At 50.2% G+C, this 22,380-nt stretch overlaps 2 protein-coding genes across 2 annotated transcripts in view; both read right to left on the bottom strand.

Annotated features, from left to right (window-relative positions):
- The window catches only part of PFDN1 (prefoldin subunit 1), a 31,039-nt gene extending 18,024 nt beyond the window's left edge, over nt 1-13,015 (bottom strand). The window contains exons 1-2 of the mRNA XM_034067219.1: nt 12,922-13,015; nt 12,582-12,748 (exon numbers count right to left, since the gene is read on the bottom strand). Coding sequence (XP_033923110.1) covers nt 12,582-12,748; nt 12,922-12,954 — 200 coding nt within the window. The 5' untranslated portion in view covers nt 12,955-13,015. The remainder of the gene's footprint in view (nt 1-12,581; nt 12,749-12,921) is intronic.
- Nucleotides 13,016-14,962: 1,947 nt separating this feature from the next.
- Nucleotides 14,963-21,678, bottom strand: HBEGF (heparin binding EGF like growth factor). Its single transcript, XM_034066636.1, has 6 exons — nt 21,550-21,678; nt 21,033-21,200; nt 18,794-18,971; nt 16,688-16,843; nt 16,485-16,577; nt 14,963-15,448 (listed from the first exon to the last, which is right to left on the bottom strand). The coding sequence occupies exons 1-5, from the start codon at nt 21,590-21,592 to the stop codon at nt 16,505-16,507; spliced, it is 618 nt and encodes a 205-aa protein (XP_033922527.1). The 5' UTR covers nt 21,593-21,678; the 3' UTR covers nt 14,963-15,448; nt 16,485-16,504.
- Nucleotides 21,679-22,380: the final 702 nt, after the last annotated feature.

Below are 22,380 nucleotides of genomic sequence, written 5' to 3' on the forward strand. Positions count from 1 at the left end.
TCTCCTTGTTTCTCCCCAGCCTCAGCTCATGTTTATTACTGGTGTCGTCACTGGTATGTATCTGCTCCTATTCTTTACACCTCACTCTCCTTGTCCCCTCACTCTCCCACTTTCCATTTGGTACCTCCACAACCCACTTCCACTCAATGGGAATGCTTCCAGGTCCAAAACAGAGCAGCCTGCTGAAATAAAATGTGGGGTTTGCTCAGTCTTGTTAAAATCAAGTCCATGAGCACCTCCTAGGAAAGAGAACTTATTGACATTGCTATTAGATGCAGAGCCTGGATTCAGCCAGAGAGGAGCTACTTTTGAGGACCACCAGCAACCACATCATTCTGATGCTCTTACCTTGATCCTGCAATAGCAGAAGCAGCAAACCCCAGCCTTCCCACACACACAACATGGGGATTTGGGTGTGAGGACCACAACTTTGCATTACTTCTGCAGTAGTTGTTACTAGTTAAACAATCAAAGCTGCAAGATGCCCTCACTAAATAAAACCAACCATCCTTCCCATGGTCACAGCTTCCCTCAGCCTGTGTGATGTATAAATGTTTCCTCAATTATTTCATTTTTTTGTGAGGCAGCAAAGCAGAACAGAATACCTTCTCTTTTGCTTCCCCAAACTGTATGTTAAGGTGTAGAATTCTAGACTGGTTTGGGTTGGAAGGGACCTTAAAGCTCATCTTAGGTTTGGAAACCCTGGCACAGGCAGCATGCCTTCCACTAGAGCAGGTTGCTCCAAGGCCCCTCCAACTTGGCCTTGAGCACTGCCAGGGATGGGGCAGCCACAGCTTCCCTGGGGAACCTGTGCTAGGGCATCATTATCCTCATAGTAAAGAATTTCTTCCTAATGCCTCATCTGAATCTATCCTTGATCAATCATTTTGGTTTCACTGAAGCCCCTGGTCTAGGACACAAGGTCAGTTACTAACACAGCTCTATCAGTGCTCCCCATGCTGCAGCTGGGAAGGCCCCTGTGCTGCATCACAGGCACTGAGCAATTCTGGCTGGCTGAGATCTGCTACAGGCACTAGAACCTTTGGACAAACAAGTGGCTGACTTCACTTCTATTCTGCAAATGTCAACAACAGTCACCGGGAAAAACACCCTCCCTCCTCCCTGCCTCCCACCCTCCTGCAATGCTCTGGCAGACATGCGGCAGCAAATTAAAATTGGATGGCCAAAGTTAGCAATGACGAGACTTGTGCCGGCAGCTGGGCACAAACACAACCAGCCCAATTTATTTGCTATAAAATAGTGGGCTGGAACCTGCACCCGTTCACACACTGCCTCAGAGCAGATCAAATGTCCATGATTTGGCCAGTATCTTTCGGAAGGTTCGCACCAATCCCAGCTTCAAGCCACCCATTTTAATTCCCCTTCATTGAGCCTTCAGCCTAAAGCGCACAAGTGCTACCATCTAAGTTGACAAAACCTACTCTTTAGAAAGTTGAAGCTATAAACGCACAGTGGCTTCAATTTCCAACACAAGAAGGACTCAAAAGCCTCATCTGTGTTTTAGCTTCTAGCTTGGGATATACACATCATGGAGATCTTGGCCAAAGGTTTTACTTAAGGAAATATTGTGGTTTATGGCAGCACTTGGGAAAAGCATAAATTTGTCTTGCTCATTAGGCAAGAGATGCTACAGGGCACTTCTCATAACCCAGAGTTTGAATGTTACTGGATTTCATTCTTCCAATTACCCCAAGTAAAACACCAACTAAATGCTTTTGGCTTTTTTCTCACTGAGCTGGAGAACTGGGCCAGTGTCATTCTGCTGCCTGGTTTTAGTTAACTGGGGTTATCTTACTTACAATGTTTTTAAGCTTGTGAAAGAACCATGGGAGGTTCTGAGGTCTTAGTTCTTCCCTGAGTTTGTGAACAAGCCTTTCAAACATATGAACTTCACTCATGGATGACAAGTTGACTATGAACAAGCAGTTGTGCACTTGCAGCCAGAGGACCTGGGGTGCACTAGGAGTGTGGCAGCAGGTCAAGGGAGGTGGTTCTCCCTCTCTACTCAACCCTGGTAAGGCCACATCTGGAGCACTGTGTCCAATTCTGGGCTCCTCAGTACAAGAAAGACAAGGAACTACAGGAAAGGAATCCAGGACCACAAGGATGATCAGGGGTCTGAAGCATCTCTCTTATGAGAGATTGCAGGAGCTGGGCCTGTTTAGTTTAGAGAAGAGGGGACTGAGAGGGGATTTCATCAGTGTAGATCAATATCTCAAAGGCAGGTGCCAGAAGGATGGTGCCAGACATTTCAGTCGTGCCCAGAGACAGGATGAGTAGCAGTGGCCATAACTGAAAGACAAGTTTCACCTTAACATGAGGAAGAACTTCTTTACACTGAAGGTGGCAGAGCACCGGAACAGGCTGCCCAGGGGGGCTGTGAAGTCTCCCTCTCTGGAGACTCCAAACCCACCTGTGCAACCTGCTCTAGGTGGTCTTGCCTTGGCAGGGGGTTGGACTGCATGATCTCCAGTGGTCCCTTCCAAATCCAATGATTCTGTGGTTCATTCACTGGCTGGAGGCACACCATCAGCTGAGGACGAGCCCCACATTAGAGTCATTGCATCACAGAGCGGAACAGAGGAGACAATTTCTGCTCTGTGCTACTGAGCCCAGCAGATGACATTACTAACACCAACCCCTTGGTGCATATCAGCACCAAAGAGCCACCTCCAGAGTCCACTCTGCCGAGGAGGGTCCCAGTGTTTGTACATTGGACTAGGATGACTTTTAAGTATTGGTAGTCCCCAGAAGAAAAGCAGCAAACCAAATCCTCTTCCAGACAAGCAAGTTCACTTGTGTCCACCTCCTCTCCGTGAAGCATCACAGCACGCACTAATAAACCTGTCAAACACAACACCTACACTATCAACCATGAAACTGATTCAGAAACATGTTCAGCACTACAGTGGCAATTACAAAGCTTAGCAGAAATCACCTCTTCATGCAGGAACTGCAATGGCTAATGAAAACAGAGCAGGATTTGCCCTATTCTAGATACTGAGCAATTTTTCCAATGACCATAAAGATAACTCAGAAACAAGACAAAACAAGTAGAAAAGAAAGCTAAGGAGGAATGGGGTCCTCAAAGAAAGTAATATTCAGCCAAACCTGGACTGCCAACAGCGGCAGTGTTTTTATATCAGCTCTACCTACATGCTCAGCTCTCCCGCTGTCCCAGTGACTGCTGGTTCTCAAGGACAATACAAGGAACAAAAATAGAGCACAAGGGAACCGAAAGAGAAACCTCACTCTAAATATTCCCCACTTGTTTCTATTTTCCTCCCTCTGCCAGTTCTACATCGGGATCTTTGTTTTTCTAAGGCAGAGAACGTGGTTTCTATACTCTCTGAGACTCATTGCTTATTCCCTTCTGAAGGGATCTCTTACCCCTTCCCTGTTATAAAAGTCTAGATATGATGCCTATTTGGTCGGTGTTTATACAGCACTCCCTTATGCCTGGTCAAAATGGTCTTCAGGCTGTAGTTGGGCTGGTCAGCAATGTTGTTAACTTCATCATCTGTCTGCTGTCAACTTCATCATCTGTCTGCTGTCAACTTCATCATCTGTCTGCTCCTTTGTGTCACACGTACACACCCACCAAGTGATGTTCTTACAGTGTAAGTAATTCCATAACTCAGTCTGTTTGCACCAAAATGTACTGTTTACTTGACTTTCAGACATAATATTAGATACTGAAACATTTGCCTCCTAATGAATGAGGTTATGGAGATGTTTGTTCAGCACAAGCCACTTTCATTATGACATACAACTCATTAAAGTTATTAAAGGTGGGGTACCAGTGATGCTCATAGTGAAGGTTTTCCATTAACAACCCCTATTTTCAATGACTTGCAACTGCAACCTCTATGTCTGAAGCTTTCAGTGGCAGGTGTCTGTTCCAGATGTGAGCATTCTCTCCTCTTCCTGTTCTGGATAGTGAATGAGGTCTGCGTGTCTCTTCTGCACAGCTTTCTGGTGCAAGAGGCTGGTTGTATTAAAACATTAAAGCCAGGAGGGAAGAAGCCACACAGCAGCCATGGGGTTCCCTCCTGATCATCTGCAAAGCAACTCTTCCATGCAAATCACTGCAAGGAGATGCACAAGGTACCAGGGAAGCCTTAGCTCTTCCTGTGCCTGATACTCATACACATCCCTCTGCCTACTTTCAGGTGAGACAGTTTTACAGGTAGGAACACTCCAGTGTCGTTTTGACAGAATACTGATGAATGACATAGAATCACAGATTGGTTTGGCTTAGAAGAGAATCTCCCCTGTCACTTTAAAGCTGTTCTGGATGCAGGGCTGCAGGGGGTCTCACAAGTCCATCCAGCCTGGCTCCCAGTACACACAAAGGGTAATTATAACTTCAGCTTTACAGTTCCCATTGCATTTGGAAAACTCTCTACAAAACTTAAGATACTGAAAACAAAACCAACGACTTTGTACAAAGCTGGAACATTATTTTGACATTCAGAGTATTTCTAAAAACCCTCTAACATGCCACGTTATGGTGTGTTAAATGACAGCTCATTCCTTTACACAGAATAACCTGCTCCTTGAAACCAAGTGTTTTCATTAGACTACTTCCAAGAGAAAAGCTGGGCTAAGCTCAGTCATGGCCTTATCTCTTTAAGAGCACTTTTTAATTCTGAACCTACCCTGCTGCACAAGCCAGAGCTCACTCAGGAGGGGATTGCTGCATTTTAAGTACTGTTCAAAGCCAAGAGAAGAGAGGCTTCCAACAAGCTGATCCCAAGCAATCCAGCTTGATCCAACAGGAGACAGCAGTGCATAACTGCAAGCACCCAACAGTCCCCTTCCACTCTCCTAGGGTCTGGTTATGCTTCTGTAAATGATTCCCTATGCAGTTCAGAACAGGCACTGCTCATACACCAGCACATTCCAGTTTTAGTCATCCTAAATTAACTACCCAGTTCCAAACAAGACAAGGAAGCAATGTTAAAACAAGAAAATAAGAAAATCATTACTAATTATAGTTTGTGCTGCCACCCTTCATGTCTAAGGGTTTCACATTTTTCAGTCTGATTTTGAATTTCCCATTCAACAGATCATATGCCTTAACTAGAGCTTGCTCAGAAACAGATAGAGTTGGAACAGATGAGTTGAAGCTTTGCCTATGTTTGCTTTTATTTTAGTGGTCAGTCATCTCATTGGGTCACTCTCAATATAGCTAAACCTAACTATTCCCCCTCACCCCGCTGCCAAAGCGGCACATACCTTAAACTAAAACAAATCCTGCAGCTTATATCGGGAGGATTATATATGAAGACATTCCAGGAGCAGCAGTTTATAGTTCATGTGTCATTTTACTACTGCACTCAGAGAGGTGGTCATGCACCTGGAGCTGTTTGGGAAGACGACACGGATGGAAGCATGCTGGCAGCATCTCTGGTAGGCAGCAGAACCTGTGCAAACTTAGAATGACAACACTGGAGCACACAGAGACCAGGATTAGTGGCACTGGAAGCAGGCCAAACCAAGTCTTATGTAGGCCACAATAAGGGTAACTTTTACTCAGACGAACATTTGTAAGCCATAAACCTATTTACTTTAAGGAGCTAAAGGAAGAGAACAAGAAGTGCCACACTGTTTGCTTCCTCAAACCTCTCCAGGGACTAGCCCAGCACATCCATCTGCCTGCTGAGGGGCAGGAGTTTGTTCTGCACTTCAGGCCATGTTTACATTGAATTTTCACTGGGTTTTTTGATCTGTCAATAGCTGCAGCATATTACATTACCTCAAGCCAAGATAGTAACACAGCAGTTTCTGCATTGCCAGACACTTAACTAGAGGGTAGATTTGTACCATTGTTCATGCTTGGTTCTTTAAAAAAAAGAAAGCAGTAATATACCTCTGAGTGTGTATTAAATATAGCACAACCCAAAATAATAAACTAGCACTGTGGTCTGCTTTTAAAGAACATCACCAATTCTTTTGGAAGGTTCAAATGATACAATGGGAATTAAAAACAAACAATCGAACAAAAACAAAAAATACCACAACACAAAACACACACACAAAAAAGGAAAAGGCAAGCAAATGTCCCCACTCTATCATACAGGAATGAAGAATGCTGGAGGTTCAAACCATGCAGCAAACAGTGCAATTGTGTGTTGGGCTGCACCCCCAAAGCATGAGCAGCAGATTGAGGCAGGGAATTCTCCCCCTCTGCCATGCTTCCCCCTGCAGTCCTGATCCAACTGTGGGGCAACAGCACCATAGGCACGTGGAGCTGTTGGAGCGAGTCCAGAGGAGGCCATGGAGATGCTGCGAGGGCTGGAGCAGCTCTGCTCTGGAGCCAGGCTGAGAGAGCTGGGCTGGGGCAGCCTGGACAAGAGAAGGCTCCTGAAGGGGAGACCTGAGAGCAGCTCAAGTGCCTGAAGGGGCTGCAGGAAACCTGGAGAGGGGCTTTGGACAAGGGCCTGAAGGGACAGGACAAGGGGAATGGCTTTAACCTGCCAGAACAGGGGAGACTGAGATGAGCTCTTCCCTAGAGGGTGCTGAGGCACTGGCACAAGATGCCCAGAGAAGCTGTGGCTGCCCCATACCTGGCAGTGCTCAAGGCCAGGTTGGACACAGGGGCTTGGAGCATCCTGCTCCAGTGGAAGGTGTCTCCACCCACGCCTGGGACTGGAACTGGATGAGCTTTAAGGTCTCTTCCAACGTAAACCATTCTATGAAATGCGAAGTGAGGAGGAAGACCCAGTAACTGGCTCGTGATTGTTACATAGCAGAGCCTTGGCTTCTGTGCATCCCAAATCCTGCTACAGCAAGGCATCAAAAAGGACACAGCAAACCCCACAGAAGTGGATGTAAAGATAACCAAGTCAAAAGAATTCAAGCATAACACTATACCAAGTTATTTCTGGATGCTGGAGTTAAATTAGCTGCACTAAAATAATCACACTGTTGTTTCCTAATCAGTAAGAACAAACTTTTTGGAATCAGCATTTGTGGACTGAAAAGGCTGATGTTGTTTTGGGAAATTGTTTCTTCTCAGAAAGCCTGATTTATTTTTATTTTTTAATTCTTTTTTTTCCTAAACCAGCTGAAACACTCTGTTAATTCAGAAATAGTTTTCTGTTAATTCAGCAAATAGTTCTGGAGAAAACAAAAGTAAAATCTCAAGACAGCAGTTGTAGCATTCCCGAGTTCAGCATTTTGGTTCGTGAGTGCCTGTATTAAACTCATGTAAAGCAGCACTCTCATCCTACAGGATTGCTTTCCTCCTGTTCTACTTTAGCATTTGTAAAACACTTTAAATTAGCTATTACTCCTTTTGTAAGACCCTTTTTTCTGTTGCTTCTACGTTTGACAAATGCTGACTTACCAGATGCATTTACTCCACATAATTTCTCTGTATAAAGCTGATTTTGTTTCCTAAACCTGGGCACATATACATCTTGCATGCAAACCATGGAAGTCTTTTCTTCTCTGAAGTTTCAGTACTGCGCAGAGAAATTATGTAGAGTATCAGGGCAGGAGAGATATAACTGGACCAAAATAACCAGGAGATTGCAAGTGAGCAGGAATAAGATCAAGAACTAAGTGGGGGAAGGGCAGAGGATCATGTCTGAGACATCAGAAGATGTCAAGTTGGAAAAGGAGCTTGTGTCTAAGAGAACAAGCTCCTTTCTCATCCAGAACAGATGCCAGAAGTCCAGAATCCCAGTATCCCACTACTGTCAGCAGTTAACCATGTATCCCTCTGTCCAGCTGTGCTTGTCTCACACTCTTGATCAGCCAGATGACAACTGACTGCTGCCCCTTACTTCACTGCTCGAGTCAAAGGCACCTGTATGTGTTACCCCTGTGTGCATGATTGTGACTGTTGCTTTAAGAAGCAAAAATCTTCTCTAAGAAGATCTTGCAAACTTGTATAGGCCTGCTGTGAAGAACACTGTTCAGGCTGCAGCAAAACAGAACAGCTCAAAAATCAAGAAAAGCCTGAAATAAAAACCTGGGTGATGGAAAACCTTATGGCTTATGGCACATGTGTCATGTCACATAGCCTTTGAGTCCTCATCACCATATCCCAACACCCCTATCTTCATAGAATCCTAGAATCCCAGGTTGGAAGAAACCTCAAGAATCATCTGGTCCAACCTTTCTAAGCAAAGCATGACTTGACTAGATGTCCCAATGCCCTGAGAGCTGAGTTTAAGTGTCCAGCATGAGGAGTCCACCACTTCCCTGGGTGGAACCACTACCCTTATTAAATGTGTAGAGAAAGGAACATACCGACCTTGTTCAACACACAGCATAAGCAGCAGTCAAGCAGCTGGACACAAATTGTGTTTCCTTTGCAGTTGGGTGCCTGATTGTACTTCCTACATACACCATATGTATTGCGGGAACTAAAATCTTCCCTTTTCCAACAGCTACAGAGAAGCTTCAAGTTTATAAACTACATATTGAGCAGAGGCCGATGGCAACGTGCTTGTCCCTGGCATTCATTTAAGTACTTCAACACCTGTTAAGTGCTCAGCAGCTGGGCTTCAGTGCTTGAGCCTTGCCCAAGGAGATGGCAACAGAGAAACTGCTCCGATTTCACAGGGCAGCCTACAGCTGGTAACTGATCCATAAAGATTAAGTCTTAACTGTCCTTCAGTTCTTTGGGAGGTTTCTGAAATGCAAGCAGGAACCATAGCACAGCTACCTTATCTTCAGTGATCCGTGCTACTGGGGCACACTACCCATCTCACACACACACAGTAAAAATGCAGCTACCGTGGTTGCACCAAGCAACTTGAGGCAGTGACTGCTATCTTCAGGGGTCCAGGAAAGAGCTTACAAGGGTTTATGGTGGCTCCTTTTCAAACAAAACCAGAAGTACAGTAAAAGCAGGAACACATTTTAATTCCAGGAACAATCAAGAATGTTTAATCCTCTCTTGGGTTTCACTTGGGTATGGTTCAGCCATCAAAAATCTGAACTGCCATTAAGAAATAAAGTCAAAATCTTCTTACTGCAGCTGTCCCCAAAGAATACTACACTTGCACAGTCATTTTATAGTGACTGTAATAGCTGTAATAATATACTATACTTGCATAAGCCCTTGAACATAAAGTTCTGCTACAGTATTTGCTTAATTTTTGCTTTCTTACACTTTATTTTTGGAAGTGTTCTCCCATTTGTAGAAGTAAACTGATGATGAAGCAATATCAAACCAAAACTGACTATCTGAACTGCAGTGTGCTCCCCACTGTGCCTAGCACAAGTGCCAGACATTCTTCATCTGTAAATAAGAACCATGTCCAGGTTACAGATTAAAAGAATGTAAAGCGAAAGGTCTGAAATATTCAGACAGAATTCTGAAGCTTAAACTTTCAGCATAGCTCTCAAAGCAAGATGATGATATCAGTTCACAAATAGCTTAAGCAGAAGTCCAGCATAGTGGTAGTGTCTCAGGCTACGTAACAGGCCTTTCAAAAGAGTATGAAGTAACAGAATTGAAATGTATTTGGCAGGATGCCACCACTCAGATGATATCCCAGCCTCATGGATACGTACAGTACACAGCAATTCATCTTCTCATACTATGTAGCACTGACATTTCTCATGTCAAACCAAAAATAGCAAAAGTAAACTGAGCCCCAAATGTGGAAGCCAGTAAGGCCTCTGCATGTTATGCCCACTACAATACTACACTCATTACAATATTAACAAAAAAGACCAAAAGAAAACCCAAGAGACACCAAGTTGAGGAACAACAAGTAGACTTTCACATTCACCAGTGGTGCCTGGAAAGCCTCTGGGAAATGAAAGAGGTTCAAGATAGGGGTTCCAAGAACAAAAACCACACAACTGCTTTCCAGGAAGTGCAGAAGCAAGTTCTGAACTAGGCAGACTTCCTCCCAGGATGCACATCACCACAGTTCCTCAAGCCTTCAAATTCCACAAAGGCCTGGAGTATCTCATCCTACAGAAGTGTACGTACTAGCACCAGCACACAACCCAAACCACCAAAAATGGAGAAGAAACAGAGAGGCTCTATCAGAAGCCTGAGCCTAAGTAGCAGGTTAAATGGGTTAAAGAATAAAAAAAATGAAAAAAAAAGAGAAGGAAAAAAATATTGAGCACAGAAACAGAAGCACAAAACTTATTTCAAAGAATGGAGCTATTCAAGCAAGCTGTCAGAAGAGCACTGACAATCAAAATCAACACTGATGCAGACCTCCACCCTTTCTGGATAACTGAAGCCCACTAGAGCTCTAACCTTTGCATGCTACACTAAGCAAAAGAAACTGAGATGTCATAAATATCGTTTTGGTGGCTGAACCCCCACATCTGTGCAAGCCAATCAAGACAGGAAAGTAAAAACTGCAATTCCACTTTATAGAACATGGCTTGTATGTCCAGAAGAACCATGACCACCTTCTCTGGTTTTCAGTGGAACACAAAATAAGGGCATTCTGGTATCTGAACTCCTGCTCAAGAGCCACTTTAGCCTGCTTTGCTAGCCCAGATTTCGGTAATGAATCCTCTGTTAATAGCTGGAGGGGAGTCCAGGAAGAACCTTATGTTCCTGATGCCTGTTCTCCACACTAGGGAGTGACTTGGATCACACCAGAGCATTGCTGCCAATTGGCAAGGCAGCCTTCAGCCCCATGGCACAGAACAGGCAGAGCTCACAGAAATACCATATCAATGAGTAGCATTCTGAGGAAGAATGCTCTCTATAGTTGCATAGCAACTAGGACAACAAGGGCCATGAAAAGCTTTTGAACACTATCATAAAGCAAATATTTTTTCTGATGGTGCCTCTTCCATCCCGGATGAGCAAGAGCTGCCCAAGCCACCTGCCTAGTCATGGAAAGGTGAGCAAAGGAAAAGGCACAGAGAAAGTAAATTGGTTAGGGCACAAAGAAGGTAAGCATCTCTTACTCCTAATTGTGAGGCAGAAGCAGGAAGCAGGACAATGCATTTTAGGCACTGAAATGGCATCTTCAACTCGTATCTGATTCACAAACAGGATCACTTCATGAAAACACACTCATTTTTAAGGTATCTTGAGAGAATTCCCCATACAGGAGAAATATTCCGTACTTTTGGATTTTAAAACAGGTTTAAAAAAATCATTGACTCCATAATTATCTTCTGCTCTTTGTCTGCTCTGTGACAAAACCAAACAGAAAAAAAACCCTTATGAGTTGTCTTATGACTACTCCAAACATGACTGCTCCCTACGCCTACAGCCTGCCCGGGTCAAATCAGTCACCTCTTTCAAGGGACCAAAATCTATCTCCTTTTAAGGTACCAGTCACTAGCATCCCCACACAAACCCCACATTTATTTCACCTGCATGGGAAAATTAGAAGGGGGGCCCTGTCACTCCAAGGAGCTCCATTAGCCTGGGGACAACCTCATCTGACAACTCGCAGCTAAGGACAAGCTACAGACTAGTTTGGCTGCCCAGTCCTGCCACCTCCCTACAGCTCCATCTGAAGATTGCATGATCTGATGGATCAGGGCACTTGTGGTCTGACCTGGCTCACTGCTCGGTCCTGTGATCACCCGCTTTGACACAAGAAGGTGGAGTAAACAGAGGGTGGGGAAGAGGTCGATACCATCACCCTTTCTGGCAGGAGTCAGGGAAGATTTAGTCTTGCAAAACCACATCCTGAGCTGAGCAGTCACCACTGTTACCCAACTCACAAGAAACTCAAGAAAATAACCATACTACTGTCCAATTAGAAATCCAGTGTGATATTTATCAAGTAAGCCCATATTTCAGATTTGAAACCACTTTGTAGGATCTTCTATCAGAGCCTGACATTGTCAAACATAAGTATATTGTAGAAACTGACCAAAACACATTACTTCTGGTCAAAGGTGTTTCTCTTGACAATCATCCAACACATGGAAGCACATCTTTAAGGAGGACTACCCATAAGAGTTTTATGCTCACTTCCAAGAGCATAAAGAACCCAGGCAACACACATTAGATCCATTCTCTGCATGATACCACACAGCAAATTTCCATAGAACATTTATGCAAGCAAAGTCCTGAGCACATGAACTGTGCACAAGCTTTTTGCAAGGAGTCTCATGTAGACTACATTGGAAATGACTGAAGCTGGATAGATCTCTGAGAGTCTTCTCACTGATGCTGGCTTTCATTAGAATGCTGATCTGCTAGTGTACGTTACAGACTTGCCTGAGGTGCCAGACAAAACCATCATGGCCAGAAGCAAACCCACACAAAGCCAATAACATTTATAACAGTCCTCCTTTAAGGCAGTCAGTAGCTAACCCCAAGAGCTAAACCCCAATAAGTCTTACTGCATTCCCAAGCAGAGTGCTACAATTGAAAGATACAGAAAAATGAAACAAATGAACCCACTGAGGAAAACCTGGCGTGTTCTTCATAAAGGGAAAAGCTGCCCAAGCAGCAGCATAGGGGCCTCTTACACGCAGAGCCTGGGGTGCCCCTGTGCACAGGGCTGTAGCCACCACCCCGCTCCACCGCAGAATAGGATCCGCCCGAGCAGCCGTTCCTGGCACAGGAGGGAGCCGCAGCCGCAGGTACTCACATCCGTCCCACGCCCTCGTACATGCGAGTCTCGTCCACCAGCATCATGACCTCGGTGTCGGTGAGGTGTGCGTGCTTCTTCGTCTTGGTGAGCTGCTCGATCTGGATGTCGGCCAGCTTCACCTTCTGCTGCGTGTCTATCACCTTCGCCTGCAGCTCCGTGAAAGCCTGGCCAAGGGGAAAGAGCAGCGGCGATCAGGGGCAGCTCTCACAACCGCGGCCCACTGTCCCCGCACAGATAAAGCCGGGCGGCGGGTGCCGAACGCACGGGAGTGTGCAGGCGAGAAGGAGCCCAGACGGAACGCGGCGAGGTGCCATGGCCACCGCGGTGAAACCCCTACCTTCTTCAGCTCCAGGTCCACGGGCGCTGCCATCTTGTCTGCGCACGGCGCCTGCGCGGGGGGGAGCGCCGGCAGCGTCTCCTGCTGCGCATGCGCAGGGCGGAGCGCAGGGCACCGTGCCTGGGCTCCGGGGCTGCCCTGGGGCCGGTACCGGCAGGGAGGGGAGCGGAGGGGAAGGGCCGGAGGTCACAGCGTGGGGCCGGTGTCCGGGGCAGCAGCGGGGCTCGGCACCGTGGAGTGAGGGGATGCAGCAGCGGGTGACGTGCCCGGAGGGGTTAAGGACCGAGCTGCTGGGCTGGGGCTGCTGGAGGCTACCCCTGCCTTAGCCTGGAGCCCCTCCAGCTCTCAGCTTGGCCCGGAGCTGCGGCAGCCGCTCCTACCCAGGGCACACAGCGGGGTGGGGCAGGCCACGTTCCTGGCACCCTGTTCCTGCGCGCATGGGAAGCGAGCCTGGTCTGCCCTGCGGTGCATGAGCACACTGGGCAGGGCAGAGCTCTGCACACCCCAGCCAGGCGCTGGGCACCTCCTGTTCATGGCTACAGATGCAGCCGTTCCAGGGAGCTGCCCCATGGGCTTCACCTCTGTCTGAGCTAGGAAGAGGACATCCATAGGACTGTCAACCTTTCGCAGTCCAGTGGGGCAGAGGGAGCCAGCCCATGGATCCAGCCAGTTCCCCAGTGCCTGTATCTCCAAAACACGTTTCCCATCTCTCGGCCTGTTAAATTACCTGTGGGTAGCCAAGCCCATAGAGGAGCAAAGTGGACCAGAACACACCCTTAAAGGGCAGCTGCCTGCAGAACAGGGAGAGCACAGCTCCCCCCTGCCTGCGGGGGTGGTGTGGAGCCCCAGGTATGCAGAGCTGCCCACCATGAATGGCTGGAAGGCAGCAGGGCTAGAGCAGGAGTGGCTCCAGGAAGGGAAGCAGCAGCAGCACAGCAAGGTAGGGACACAGCCAGATGCCCTGGAGCAGAATGGCCTCCTGCATAGCAGCTGGTGGCATTATTTGCTTAGTAGACATTGAAAAAAGCCGAAGTTTGGAGTCTGATTAAACTGGCCCTCCCACAGCATGAAGGTTCAGAGCCAATAAATTGATTCCCTGGCTCCAAGACTCAGTCTGCTGCAGCTGCTTTTACTCTCTAGGTGATAATGCAAAAGGGTGCCCACTGTTAGTCACCTGCTTCCCAGCCTATCCAGGCCATGTACTTTAGCCCTTCTATCTCATGAAGCACTGGAATACCAAAGTATTGCTGCATTCCCACACCCTGGACTTTGCTGCTGCAAAACCGACTGCACAAGAGGGATGAACTTGCGCACCCACTTCCCACGCAACCCCTCCTCCAGTGGGCATAAAGCTTATTTCAGGCTTTACCAGAGCTGAATTTTGGCTAAGTTAGGCCAAAAAGCTCTGAAGGCTACTCCCTGCCCAGCTTTAGTGTAGGAGCAGGAATGGAAAGCAGGAGCTTAGCACTTCCCTTTGAAAACTAAAGTTTGACATCTGCTGAAGGGAAAGGGGCTGATGAAAGCAGGTTTCCTGCAGGGGGAAGTCCTCTCTGTGCTGCAAGAGACAGCATCTTACCCTGATCTGAGGTTCCCTGGGAAAGATGAGGGAAGATGAAAGAAATGGTTTGGGGGTTATTTTTACTGCAAAGTCAGGAGTCAGTTCTGAACCACCACCTGAAATGATACTTGCTCAAAAGACCCCAGCCCCAGAGCCTGCAATCACCCAGGAACTGCTCAGAACTAGGAATCAGTCCTATTTGGATGAACTGGTGGCCAAAAGGGCTTCACTTACACCTGCTGGTGAGCAGACATCAAGAAATCCCATCCCTCACAGGGCACCAGCTGTCAAAGATGCAAAAGAAAACAGACGAGAATGGTGTGGCTGCAGGACAGCCACTGCCACCAGCACCTTAGCACCCCAGCAAGAGCCAGCCCAGCACCTCCTGCCATGCGCTCAGGATCTGCACTGTTTGCAGATCCCCACTGGTCTTCAGAGTTTCAATTCCTTTCCAACTCCAATGTTAAATGAACAACACAAGTGTTTGTAACAAAGTGTTATTTATTAGAATATTAACATTGCACTTAAAAAATAAGGGAGGTCTGACCCGGTCACCTTGACCTACATGAAAGATGCAGGGGCCAGACCTACAATAAATATAAATACTATGTACAGTTTATCTAAAATAAATATATAATTTAAAATGAAAAATCTCTTGTTAAATAGCTGTTACCCTCCCACCCCTCCTGTGCCACAGCCCCGAGCCCGCTCTCCTTTCACAGCTTGTTCTTGGTGCGCACTGCAGCACATGGAGAGCTGCCACCGGCCTGTCCCTCCTGCTCCATGCAGCCAGCGAGCACCTCTCCGAGCTCCATCCCGGGGGTGGCCACGAAGCTCCCGGCAGTGACACTGCTGCTGGAGCAGCCTCAGAGCAGATGCTGCCCCACTGCTCCAGCCAGCACCCGGGGATAGCGCTGGCTCCATGGCTCTCGCCTCTTCCAGGAGGTAGAAGTGCATTAGTGCTGATCCCTGCAAGACAAAGCAGAGCAGCTCACAACACAGCCCAGGGCAGTTCCTGCTTGGTGGGAAGATGTTCATCCCACTTCAGGGGAGCCCATGCACCCACAGCAACCACAGCAGCAGTCACTCGCTGCCTTGAGGAGGATGGGAGCCAGGCTGCCAGGGGAGCAGTGGGTAAGCATCTCACCACACTGCCCTTCCAGAGACCATAGCACTTTGCCCCCTGGACACATCCACCCCAATAATCCCCAGGGCAGAGGGGACACATGAGAAGCCTTGTGCTGAATCCCCTTCCCCAAAATAGCTCTGATAAACAGATCAAAATTCCTACCCCCAGCACTGTTACCAACATTACAGAAATTCTTTGAAGGCATTACCTCATCCCTACAAAGAACAAAGTTTTTCCTTTTTGTTTAAGAAAAGAGAAGTAGCTGTGATCTGTATGGGCACATCTAACGTCAGGGCTTGGATCAGAGCAGAGGAAGTCTGTAAGCTGTCCAGCACCCGGCCATGGGGCCACCACCCAGGCAGAGCAATGTCACATGGGGCTGGCAGCAAGATCCCCATGCCCAGCTGCAAGGCATTGCATTGGTGCAAGTAATAAGCAGAGTACGAGTAGGAGTGAAAAGGAAGGGTTTTTTTCTACATGTAAAAATAGAGGCAATATCTAAAGAGCGGAAGTGACTCAGAGGGTCAGAGAGAGAGCAGAACAGGGTGGGAAAATAAAACCCAGAAGCATCTTCCCCACTGCCAAATGTCCCTAAAGCATGCAGACGGGGCAGAACAGGGACTTAAGGTTTGAAAGGAGGTGATGGTGGGAGGGCTGTCAGGGGACAAAGGGCTTGAGCAGAAGGGGAGGAAGAAGGGCTAGAGCCCCACGAGGCATCACAGGCTCTCAGGCCAAATCCAGTGAGCTGCTTCTCCAGGTTCATACTGCCTTCAACTCTTGCCTGGCTCTGGCACAGGATACAGACAGTGGCCCTAGCCAGCATGGACAAGCAGACCCCCAGCCACACCACTGCCCCATACCCAGTCAGGGGCTCACCTCACCAGCACCCGGCATCCTCAGTGATTCACAGTGATGCCCAGCTTGATTTTCTCTTCGCTCTCTACATCGTAGACACCCCTCTTGTGACACCTGTGAGGCCAAGCAAAGATATTCAGGTCATGGAGATGTCCCTGCCACCCTCCCCTTCACGTGGTCTTCCCAGGAATTCAGATCCAACAGCTCAGCCACATCCCACTTACCTGAGCATCAGCAGGGCTGCGATGATGACAAGACACAGGGAAGAGAGGACAACAGCAACAACGGCCAGTGCTGTTGTGTGGTCGTATGCACTGGGGGGGTGTTCCACAGGCAGCGAGAGGCCATGGCATCTTTCTCCATGATATCCTGGCTGGCATCTGGGGGAGAAGAACACTATTAAAGGCTGGTCATCACCAAGACCAGAAGGTCATTGGGTGCCTCACATCCCTATGGAAATGAGCTACCTCTTTGCACAGCCCTAGCCAGCACCCTACCCATTCTCCCTGGTTCCCCTGGCCTGAACTGGTGTCACCATCACCTCCCTGGTACTGGTAACGTTCCTCCTGCCCCAAGCATCACATGAAGACTCCTAGAAAGGTTGAGCTCCCCACAATAGAATCCACCAGGATACGTGGTCCCCCAGTCATCCCAGGGCAGAGCCAGGCTGCACAGGCTACCTTTGGAAGCAGGAAGTCCCATACAAGGGAGCAGAGAGGCAGCCAAACTAGAGCTCAAATCTTCCCTTGGAGCAGGATGTCCCTGCACACCCTGCCAGCCAGAGAGGTGCCACCTCCCTGCAGACTCAGGAGGTTACTCATAGAACAGAAATAACAGTCCCTAGCAGAGCTGAGGCTGCCAACCCTGCCTGGCAGTCCAAGTGCACTGATGCGACCAGATATAGATATCTCTATATCCGCTGTCACTGACCCTCAAGCTTATCTCCAAGACAGGGTCTGAGCACAACCCTCCTGGCTCACAACACCATCATATGCCACGTCACCTCCCAGCCACAGCAGTGGGGCTGGGCACAAGGCAGATGTACAGGACCCAGCCTGGCACCATCCTCACCCACACCACAGCCCAGGGACCAGCCAAAGGAAGCAATGATCCAGAAGACCCTGTAGCATGGGCAGACAGCAACCAAGAGCTGCCACAACCAAGTGACACCAGCCAACATGAGGCCTCATTATAGAAGGGGACTGGTCTCTTGTTCCTTAGAACCCTTGGTGGCTCTGGGAAGAGGTCATCCAGGGATGGGCCAACCAGGCTAGAAAGCCCCATCCGGCCCCTGGAGCCTCCCTGCTTTCCCAGGTCCTCTTCCAGCCCCAAGGATCTGGGAAGGAACACCATCTCAGGCAGGGGGTGCTGCACCCCACTTGGCTCTGGATCCCCAACCCAACCTGAGCCAGCAGAGAGCTCCTCTTTTTGGCAGTCCCGAACCCCCTGTGCGAGGGCCCAACTTCATGACAGCTTTCAGACAGAAAGAAACTAAGCGGTTCAAGGAGCTATGTGGAGCCTGATCCCTGCGGATTGCTGGGCACATCTTGTGGGCACCATAAGCCAGGGAGCTATTATCTTGCCTGAGCTCCAGGCGCAGGGCTGGGTGGCTCAGAGGATTTATAGCAAAGAACAAAGCCTCTTATGTATCTGCCAGCTTAATTCCTGCCCACATCAGCAGGGATCAAGCATGCACCCCTGGCTATTTCCCACAGCAGCAATGCTGGGTCCCTCACAGCAGCAGGCAAACAACTTCACTTGCCTTGTCTAGTCCCTGCCCTCTACCTGCACCCCAAGGAGGCAAAAGGGGATGGGAATACACAGCTCTGTCCATCAGGACTAAGGGACAGCTTGAGCATGGCTTTGGCAGACTGTCTCCAGAGGTGCTACCTCCAATCCTTGCTGGAGCCATGGCAGAGATGCTCCTCCTGCCTGCAGCAGTACATCCTGACAGCCCCAGGGGTTCATTAGCTCCCAGGCAGGGCTGGCACCAGCAAGGACATGGGGTTACAGAATCAGGAGGGGTTCTCACAAACTAGACCTGCAGAAGACTTTGGCTACAAGACCCCAGCCCCTGCTCACCATCCTCTGACCCCACTGTAGCAGCTCAGGCAGGGCTTGGGGGACACCAAGTCTACATCCATGATGGATTTTGATGGGGGATGGATATTGCTCACGAAACACAAGGAAGAGGCCAAGTCAGAGTCGTCCCTGCATGGACACGGAGCATGCACTAAAAATATCTCCTCTGCTCTTCCTCTGCCTGGCCTGGAGAATTGAAGGAACCATGACTAAGGCTCCCCCGGCACACGCACACGCCAGCAACTCACATGCAGGAGGGAGCTCCCAGCTCTCGGATGTATTTGCATTCGCCGTGAATACAGAAATCCTTGTATTTCCGCAGGCACGGGTCCCTCTTCTTCCCCTGGCCTTTGCCTTTTCTTCTTTTATTCCCGTTCCCTTTTTTCTTGGGAGTAACCAGGCCTTCAGGCTTCGACAGGAAAGCAACTGGAAAACAATTTGGGAAGGAGAAAGCAGCAGTCAGATCACCTCCGTGTGTCAGCCAAAGGGAAGACAGAGCAGCAAACCAGCTGAGCCCTGGCGCTCGGCAGCCCTTTGTGCAGTGATCTGCCCCCGAGCAGAGGGTTTTCTTTCCAAATATCATGGCCTTTCCCATTCATAAGGACAATTCTCAAGGAAAGAAAGGAATCAGGCTGGAGGGGAGGGCAAACAGAGCTTTATGTATCTCAAATGTTGCTATTATATGCACCAGTTTCCACTGAACACAGAAAATTGCTAATTGCCTCTTTATCTGGCTTTTATTCCCCCGATGAGTGCAGTCTTTTATAAGACCCTATTCATGGCTCTAATAGACTCTCCTCCCTGTGGGTAGAAGGATGCCTTGCACACCCAGAGCAGGATTAAGAGAGAAATGGCTTAAGTTTTGACTTTGCAGAGCCAAAGAGATGACAAGGGCAGCATTCCCAGGAATAACAAAGGTATGTTTTAATTGCAGCACAGGGACCTTGCTTTTCGTGCAAGGCCAGGTCCCTGCTAGGCTGATTGGGACCAACACAAGGATCACAGGCTCCTTGTCTGCACATGGACCAAAACCAGCAATGTTACTGGAACAGTCCTTTGGATGTGCCCAAAAATTCAGTCCCCAGCTTGATCACCCAGGATACCAAGATGGTAGAGAGCACTCATGCTCCAGGAGTGACTTCTGGGCTCCTGCTGAATCACAGCACTTAACTCTAGTAAGCCCAGGGAAACACGAACTGAGGGTGGCTGAGTCCAACCAGCGAGTTGTAACCTGCCCAGTTCCTCCTCAGCCACCTCCTGACGTAACCAGCTGCTGGAGCACACGGCTGCACACCTAGCAAAGTTATTTCTCAATTTCAACATCCTCCACATTATGCCTGGAGAAAACTGATATTCCAGGAAATCCTGCAGCTCGGAGAAACCTCCGGATTCGGGTGAGGCCCCATCCCCTCGCCTGGGGGTTATCTCAATGGACAGTGCTGCTGACCCCCCTCCCCCCCCCCCCCCCAGCCACCTCCACTGTCACCACCCCGTGGCCTGTCCCTTAGGACAAACAGAAGATGTGGAGGATCTTGCTGGTAGAAAAACTGGTGCAGCCCAGGGGGGCAGGGAGATGCTGCTGCTCTGCCCCTGCTTCAACATCCTGGGGGTTGTGGCACAAAGAGAAGGTGCTTTCAACAGAAAAGAAAACAGATTTTTCTGACTATAACTCAGCTCAAGAAAGTGCTCCGAGAGGCTGCAGCCTCCATAACCAAACATGCCCCATGCCTGCAGCCTGTCCCACAGACCAGTGTCAGCCCACCCCTCCCAGACCCCTGGCTCTAGAACAGGGTCCCCTCCTTGGGGGATGCACGGAGAAGCAGGCTGCAGCACCTCTCCCCAGCATGAGGGGTAACAGCCTTTCTCAGGGGGCTGCATTCCCTTGGATGCAAGCTTGGTTTTGCAGGGGTGCTTCTCACAGTCTGACAGTATAACCAGGAAGCAAAGAAAAACGTTGAAAAAAAGGAGGAAAAAAGGGAGAACAAACTATGTGGGGCAGAGGCTGCTCCTCCTGTTGCCAGGTCACCGGCCTCACCATATCACATGTGCAAGGCTCAGGTACAGGTCACCCAAATCACACGAGCCCCCCTGACAGTGCCTGAGGCACTCTCTGTCCGAGCCGGGGCAGAGCAGCCAAGAGAGTGCCCGGCGAGCAGAAAGGAGCGGCCGAACAGAGCGGCTCAGTCTCTGCCCCGGTATGAGGAGCAGCCCGGTGTGGGCGGCGGGTGAGTCACCGCGGTCCCCACCGCGGCCACCACCGGGGAGGCAGGAGCTGGCCCAGGGCTGCGCAAGGGCTGCCGTGCCCTCCGTCTGCCGCGGAGCTACGGGACCAGAAACCCACGGAACCCCTGTGCCGGGGACCTCGGGGACACCCACAGCCCCGGAGAAAAGCGAGGAGCTGCCGGAGCCTGGATACCCATCCTAAAGCCCGCCCGCCCCTCCGGACCCTCCCCGGACCCCCCGTCCCGCTCCCATTCCCACCCGTACCTCTCGGCAGCTCGCTGAGCTCGTCCCCCGAGGCCGCTCCGCCGCCCTCCTTCTCCGGGCTCCCCCCGAGCAGCGGAGCCGTAGCCGGGACGGACACTTCGCCGCCCTTGTGCAGCACTTCGTTGTGGAGCTCGTCCCGGCTCAGCCCGCCCGCCGCCGCCGAGCACACTGCGGGAGGGAGTGCGGTCAGTCTGGGCAGGATGGCTGTGCCCGGGACCCCCCACCCACCACAGGGACCAGGGCCGCGCTCCTCGGGTCGCGGAGCTCCCACCCGGGACCGGAGACCGTAGCCCAGGACTCCGCATCGACACGTGTCCGGTGCTGGGGCCACGCTGCCTGTACCCGGGACCCGCTCATCCGTCACCGGGACCTCGTCTCACAGGACCACGCTCCCCAGCACGTCCGGTACTGGGACAGCGCTGCCCATGCCCCTCACCGGGACCCCTTACCAAGAGCCACACTGCCCGTGCCCGGGACGCCTTAACCCGTGCCCGGGACCCGCCGCTCGTGTCCGTACCTGCCGCCAGCAGTGCGTGGATCAGCACTGCCCGCCCGTCCATGGCCCGCGGGCACTCCCGTCCCGGCGCTGCCGCAGCTCTGCTCCTGAGCTCCGCTCCGGCCGGCACCAACAACCGCTCTAAGGCACCGCGGCCCCGCGGCGGGTACAAGAGGGCTGGGCGGGAGCGGGGGGGGGGACCGGGGGAGGGGAGGGGCTTCCCATGGTCCCACCCCCTGGAAGGGCTTCCCCGGCTGCCGGGATGGGGCTGGGAGCGGGGAGGTGTTACACACCAATGCACCAGGATCAGCCCCTCCGTCCGTAGCGTGGGGGTCCCGGGGGAGCCGCTGACCCCCTTGAGGCTGTGCTGGGTTGTGCAGGGCAGGAGGTGGCTCAGGGGAAGGGGTCTGGGCACTTCATTGCCTGGTCTCAGGCAGGGGTAGGAGAAGGGGGCTCACAGTGAGGGCACTGGACATCCGCTGCCTGGTGTACCCCAAGGTGGGCTGGAGGGCTCTGGGGAGGCTAAGCGAGCCCGCAAGAAGAGCACCAGGTGACAGGCAGGGCCCAATGGTCAGAGCTAAAACCTTGGTGGTGGGGTGATACCCGACAAGGGACAGGCTCCAACCACGTGCCACCCTGTGTGATGATGGAGAGGGTGTCAGTTGCAGAGGTGCTTTTTTAAGTCCATGAGGCCACCTTTGTTCCTTGATGGAGAGTCTGACTGCTTCCATCACCGCTTCCTCTCACAAAACCCTCCTGGTCAGCCACTGTCCTGGTCTCCTTCATCCCAGCCTGTGGTCATGGTGTTTAGGGGCTGCCAGAGCTTCTCTGCCCCCTTTTCCCCTATGGCCA

This window comes from Melopsittacus undulatus, chromosome 10 (genome assembly GCF_012275295.1).
Source record: "Melopsittacus undulatus isolate bMelUnd1 chromosome 10, bMelUnd1.mat.Z, whole genome shotgun sequence".
Lineage (NCBI taxonomy): Eukaryota > Metazoa > Chordata > Aves > Psittaciformes > Psittaculidae > Melopsittacus > Melopsittacus undulatus.